At 44.1% G+C, this 6,578-nt stretch overlaps 1 protein-coding gene across 2 annotated transcripts in view; it reads right to left on the bottom strand.

Annotated features, from left to right (window-relative positions):
- The window catches only part of LOC122562294, a 25,286-nt gene extending 21,447 nt beyond the window's left edge, over positions 1 to 3,839 (bottom strand). The window contains exons 1-3 of one of the 2 annotated variants that reach the window (XM_043715101.1): positions 3,656 to 3,839; positions 3,432 to 3,509; positions 3,294 to 3,326 (exon numbers count right to left, since the gene is read on the bottom strand). In XM_043715101.1, the coding sequence (XP_043571036.1) occupies positions 3,294 to 3,326; positions 3,432 to 3,509; positions 3,656 to 3,724 (180 nt within the window). In that variant the 5' untranslated portion in view covers positions 3,725 to 3,839. The remainder of the gene's footprint in view (positions 1 to 3,293; positions 3,327 to 3,431; positions 3,510 to 3,655) is intronic. The other variant, XM_043715102.1, reaches the window with a different exon arrangement.
- Positions 3,840 to 6,578: the final 2,739 nt, after the last annotated feature.

Genomic DNA, 6,578 nt, shown 5'->3' with positions numbered 1-6,578 from the left:
TCCTGGGGATTTATCCACCTTTAACCATTTCAAGACATCCAGCACTTCCTCCTCTGTAAAATGGACATTTTGCAAGATGTCACCATCTATTTCCCTACATTCTATATCTTCCATGTCCTTTTCCACAGTAACTACTGATGCAAAATATTCATTTAGTATCTCCCCAATTTTCTGTGGGTCCACACAAAGGCCGCCTTGCTGATCTTTGAGGGGCCCTATTCTCTCCCTAGTTACCCTTTTGTCCTTAATGTATTTGCACATACCCTTTGGATTCTCCTTAACTCTATTTGCCAAAGCTATCTCATGTCCCTGTTTTGCCCTCCTGATTTCCCTCTTAGTATAGTCCTATTGCTTTTATACTCTAAGGATTCACTCGATCTATCCTGTCTGTACCTGACATATGCTTCCTTCTTTTTCTTAACCAAACCTTCAATTTCTGTAGACATCCAGCATTCCCTATACCTACCAGCGTTTCCTTTCAACCTAACAGGAATATACTTTCTCTGGATTCTCGTTATCTCATTTCTGAAGGCTTCCCATTATCCAGCCATCCATTTATCTGCAAACATTTGCCCCCATCAGCTTTTGAAAGTCCTTGCCTAATACCATCAAAATTGGCCTTCTTCCCATTTAGAACTTCAACTTTTAGATCTGGTCTATCCTTTTTCCCCAGAGTGCTCCCCCACTGATACCTCAGTCACCTGCCCTGCCTCATTTCCCAACAGTAGGTCAAGTTTTGCACCTTCTCTAGTAGGTACATCCACATACTGAATCAGAAAATTTTCTTGTACACACTTAACAAATTCCTCTCTGTCTAAACCCTTAACGCTATGGCAGTTCCAGTCTATAATTGGAAAGTTAAAATCCCCTACCATAACCACCCTATTATTCTTACAGATAACTGAGATCTCCTTACAAATTTGTTTCTCAATTTCCCTCTGATTATTAGGCGGTCTATAATACAATCCCAATAGAGTGATCATCCCTTTCTTATGTCTCAGTTCCACCCAATTTCCCTGGATGTATTTCCAGGAATATCCTCCCTCAGTACAGCTGTACTGCTATCCCTGATCAAAAACACCACTTCCCCTTCTGTCTTGCCTCCCTTTCTATCCTTCTTGTATCCTGGAACGTTAAGCTGTCAGTCCTGTCCATCCCTGAGCCATGTTTCTGTAATTGCTATGATATCCCAGTCCCATGTTCCTAATCATGCCCTGAGTTCATCTGCCTTCCCTGTTAGGCCTCTTGCATTGAAATAAATGCAGTTTAATTTATCAGTCCTACCTTGTTCTCTGCTTTGCTCCTACCTGCCTGTCCATTTGACTCTCTCAACTGTATAATTTAGATAAATGTGAGGTGCTGTATTTTGGAAAGGCAAATCAGGACAGAACTTATCTGCTTAATGGTAAGGTCCTGCGGAGTGTTTCTGAACAAAGAGACCTTGAAGTGCAGGCTCATAGCTCCTTGAAAGTGGAGTCACGGGTGGATAGGATAGTGAAGAAGGAATTTGATATGCTTTCCTTTATTGGTCAGAGTATTGAGTACAGGAGTTGGGAGGTCATGTTGAGGCTGTACAGGACATTGGTTAGGTCACTTCTGGTATACATATTGTGCGCAATTCTGGTCTCCCTCCTATAGGAAGGATGTTGTGAAACTTGAAAGGGTTCAGAAAAGATTTACAAGGATGTTGCCAGGGTTGGAGGTTTTGAGCTATAAGGAGAAGCTGAATAGGCTGGGGCTATTTTCCCTGGAGTGTTGGAGGCTGAGGGGTGACTCATACAGGTTTATAAAATCATGAGGGGCATAGATAGGGTAAATAGACAAGGTATTTTCCCTGGGGTGGGGGAGTCCAAAACTAGAGGGTATAGATTTCGGGTGAGAGGGGAAAAATTTAAAAGGGTCCTAAAGGGCAACATTTTCACGCAGAGGGTGGTGGGTGTATCGAATGAGCAGCCAGAGGAAGTGGTGGAGCCTGGTACAATTACAACATTAAAAGGTATCTGGATGGGTACGTGAGTAGGAAGGTTTGGAGGGATATGGGCCAAGTGCTGACAAATAGGACTAGATTTATTTAGGATATCTGGTCAGCATGGATGAGTTGACCGAAGGGTCTGTTTCTCTGCTGTACATCTCTATGACTCTATAACCTGTTTCATGTCCTCAGGATGTCCCAGAATATTTCACAGCTAATTAAGTATTTTTGATATATACTCAATGGCATAATGTAGGAAATGTAGCAGTTAATTTATACACAGCAAATATTTAAAAGGAAATGATAGTTAGCACAATGTCTCAGAAATGTAAGTGTACAAATAGGTCCTTGGTTTTAATGTGGTCTGTTACAGGGAACCTTGGCATTGAGCATGTTTAACACTTCCAGATTTGTGATGTCTAAATAATTTTGCACAGGAAGATAATTGTATGGTTTATAAAACTGAGGAAGATGTTCGAAGCTGTGGTTCACTGTAATGTGGAAGTGCAGAGAGTTCCGCATTGAAGACTTCCCCTCATGAAACCCAACCCATTGTGTTCTAGTGAAACGCTGCTCACGTCCCACAGCAGTCCGTATGATACCAGTGTTCTGAACATTCTAACGGGAGATAGGCTCTCCCAAAACACAGAAAGTAGCAACAGGAAACAATGCTTCCCACATTCCATTTGATGGCAGAATAGGTTGAGGTACTGATTCACTGTGATACACAGCAAGACATTTCATGGCTATGCTTCCCAACCCTTTCCCAGTGAGACTCCAAAGAGAGGTTGAAATTCATTGTGAGCCCTCGGTGAGAGCAGAGAGAGTGAGTAGGGAGAGGGGAGTTGTGAGAGTGGGGGGTAATTGTTCAAGTTGCAGGGGATGTTAAACTGGGGAGCTGTTGGAGGGTTGTTAGGGTTTTTTTTGGGAGGTATTAGTGAGGATGGGGTTTTGTTAGCGTGAGGGCTATTAGAGTGTGGGGGTAGGGGGAGAGAGCTGTTAGAGAGGAATGGAGCCCCATGGGGGTCACAGTTACCATAGAGTTTGTGACTCACTTCGCTCCCCCACCCTCTCCTGTAGACCAACCCTCCACCCCCACCCTCCCTTCAGGGTCCTGTCTCCCTGGTGCCCCTGCCGGGGGGTTCCCAACCCTGCCCCCTGCTGAGTCAGCCATGGGTTGGGGGGGTGGGAGCAGGGGTATTGGCCTGGAGCATGGAGCCCCCACTTTGCTGGGATTGCCAACAGCCCCAGAGATGGCTAGTGCTTTACCTGAAACCCCAAGCTGTACCTAATGTCAGAAACCAGTTTAACCAGGGCTCACCGTGTGGATGTAATATTGACCCCGTAGATGACACTGTAAGAAAGAAAACGAGAACGTTATTCAGGAGCAACACTGAGCCAAGGAACGATGCCAGATCAGTTAAGGAGGTGAGTGTGCTTTTTAAAGCTGTATACTCACTGCTTCACAATCCTTTTCAGTGTAGAAAAACAAGGTGGTATTCTGGAGCCTAAACCAGTATTTTGCCCAAGCAAACTTCTACAAAGGGGGGGAAAAAAAGCGAATTACAATCGTTACTCTTTTGGGAGACCAGACTCCTTCTACTTTCTTATACCTTATTTAAAAATGAACCTCCAAACACCACCCCCCCAAAAAAAACATTAAATAACAATAAAACAGCTTACCATCTTATCTTTTCGCTTTTTCAAATATCCTTCAAAAATCAGGTCTTTAACATTCTCGTCAGAAGCCATCCTAATGAATTTTTAGGGTTTGTTACTGGCTGACAAATTTCCCCTGATTGCTGAGACTGTGACCGGGAGTTGCTGTTCCCCACAAACCCTTCTGCAGTTTCTCACAAAGGATTAGCTATTTGTGCGTGTGTGTGACCTAGTACAGGTGTATAGGTGATTGCACCTCCCCCCAAAAACTTGACAATCAAGGTTTCACTTGCCAAAATACTTCCTTGTCCTCTGCCACAGGAGCAGTTTCAATAAACACTTAACCCTTTGCGAGTAAAATCTGACAGCTGCACACTTTCAAAAATGCAACGTTCAGTTCTGGCATTTCGAGAGAGATCCTGGGTCAATGCAGTGTTAGTTTCTTTTTAATCTTGGGCATAACTCACATAGGGAAAAAAATTCCAGCTTTTCACCTCATGAAAGGAAAAGTAAGTACAACTGTTATTCTATTCCTGGCTACAGAAACATTTGTGACCATTGCACTGTGTAAGACTTCTTACAGTCTGGGTGATAACTCGTGTTGGCAAGCGACAGGGATACAGAGACCAAAGCTATGGTCAAAGTCATTCACACGGATATAAAACACATTGTATACAGTAAACTTTGGAACTATGAGGGAAGTACTCAACTATCAAAGTAGGAAAACAAAATACTGAAAGAAAACTGGAAATATTCCAACATTTGTTTCAAGCAAGTTTTAGAAATTATCTCTTGGGATATGGATATTGCTAACAAAGACTAGTAATTGTCACCCAACTCTAATTCCAACTGATCTGGAGCCCAGCAGATCAGTTAAGAATTCTCTGCCTAAAGGGTTGATTCATGGTCACCATTATGGAGACCAGCTTTCAATTCCAGATTTCTTTTGTATTTAATTGAATTTAAATTTCATTAGCAACCACAGTGGGATTTAAACCCTGACCTCAGGGCATTACTAATCCAGTGAATTCACTACACTGATCCCTACATCCCCAGAACACAGGACAATCATGAAGCTTGTTCATGTCATGACAATTTTTAAATTCCCAACCTTAGCGACATTACTATGAGGGGGCGCAGATTAAAATTCCGATCTTCCTCACAGGGAGAGAGGATCCATCATCCAAGGCCTCTCCCAGCAGGCAGCAACATCAGTACAAATCTGTAATGAGGAGGTGTAATCTGGGTAGCTGTGGGAGTCGGTCGGTTTGTAGTAAATGTCTGTGTTGAGTCAGTTGCCCGAGATAGAACGAGATAGAAATGGAGAGGTCTAGGAAGGGGAGGGAGGAGTCTGAGACAGTCCAGGTAAATTTGCGGTTGGGGTGGAAGGTGTTAGTTTACACCAGATGGCCTCCTTCTTCAAAGACCGCAATTTCCCCTCTGACGTGGTCAGCACCTATCAGAGTTCCGGAGAGACCACTCCCTCCGCGACTCCCTCGTCAGGTCCACACCCTCCACCAACCCAACCTCCACTCCCGGCACCTTCCCCTGCAACCGCAAGAAATGCAAAACTTGCGCCCACACCTCCCACCTCACCTCCCTCCAAGGCCCCAGTGGATCCTTCCATATCTGTCGCAAATTCATCTGCACCTCCACACACATCATTTACTGCATCCGGTGCACCCGATGTGGTCTCCTCGACATGGGGGAGACAGGCCGCCTACTTGTGGAACGTTTCAGGGAACATCTCTGGGACACCCGCACCAACCAACCCAACTGCCCCGTGGCTGAACACTTTAACTCCCCCTCCCACTCCGCCAAGGACATGCAGGTCCTTGGCATCCTCCATCGCCAGACCCTGGCCACACGACGCCTGGAGGAAGAGCCCCCCATCTTCCGCCTAGGAACCCTCCAACCACACGGGATGAATGTAGATTTCTCCAGCTTCCTCATTTCCCCTCCCCCCACCTTATCTCAGTCCCAACCCCTGGATTCAGCACTGTCCTCTTGACTTGCAATCGCCCGCTTGGCACACCAGCCTCATTCCTGAAGAAGGGCGTATGTCCGAAACGTCGATTCTCCTGCTCCTCGGATGCTGCCTGGCCTGCTGCGCTTTTCCAGCACCACTCTTTTCAACTTTGGTCTCCAGCATCTGCAGTCCTCAGTTTCTCCAAAGAGGAACAGCAGAAATGCTTAGATAGGAAGAAGTGAAGTAAAGACAAATGAAAAAGGTAATATAACTTTAGGAGAAAGGGAACATAAACACAAGGACAGTGTACAGAAGTTAAGGAAATCTTGAAATTGCTGAGCTTTTTTAAACTCCAAGAGAAATTATTAGTGAAACTCAGTAGGTCTGACAGCTTCTGTAGGAAGGAAACAGAGTTAATGTTTCAATTCTGGTGACTCTTCATCAGAATTCTTTGCTTTATTTTAAACACCAACCTACAATCAAAAGTATCAAGGCCCATACAAAACAGACGAGGATAACCAAAGCTGAGCATAAGATGAGAAAGAGAAAATGTAAGTTTCTAAGAGCTGACAGTGTGAATATTAAGCTGGTGTTGTGTGATTTTTTTAATTTTCTAAGAGCAGTGAGTGTTTTTATCTAAAAACGTATGTACAGAAGATACTAAAACACCAGGCTCTTTAAGACAATTAACACAGCACAAAATATTAAACAAAGATTTAGAAAATAGTAACAGCTTAAATTTTTCACACCAAGTGAGTGTAGGTGAGGTTTCACATTGAGTTAAAGTGCTTTGATATCTGTAAAGAGGTCAGCGTACAATGAGCTTTAAGGAAGTGGGATTAATAAGTATATAAAGGTGATACACCTTAGGTCCCTGAGAGACTGGGTGAGGCTCAGTCTAGTGCTTTCAAACCTCCACAATGACAGGTGGATGTCTTAGTGTAGAAGGTTAGAGAGTTTCACACTCCAATCCTGTGC

The sequence above is a fragment of the Chiloscyllium plagiosum genome, chromosome 24 (genome assembly GCF_004010195.1).
Source record: "Chiloscyllium plagiosum isolate BGI_BamShark_2017 chromosome 24, ASM401019v2, whole genome shotgun sequence".
NCBI classification, from domain to species: domain Eukaryota; kingdom Metazoa; phylum Chordata; class Chondrichthyes; order Orectolobiformes; family Hemiscylliidae; genus Chiloscyllium; species Chiloscyllium plagiosum.
This window is presented reverse-complemented; position numbering and strand designations above follow the sequence as displayed.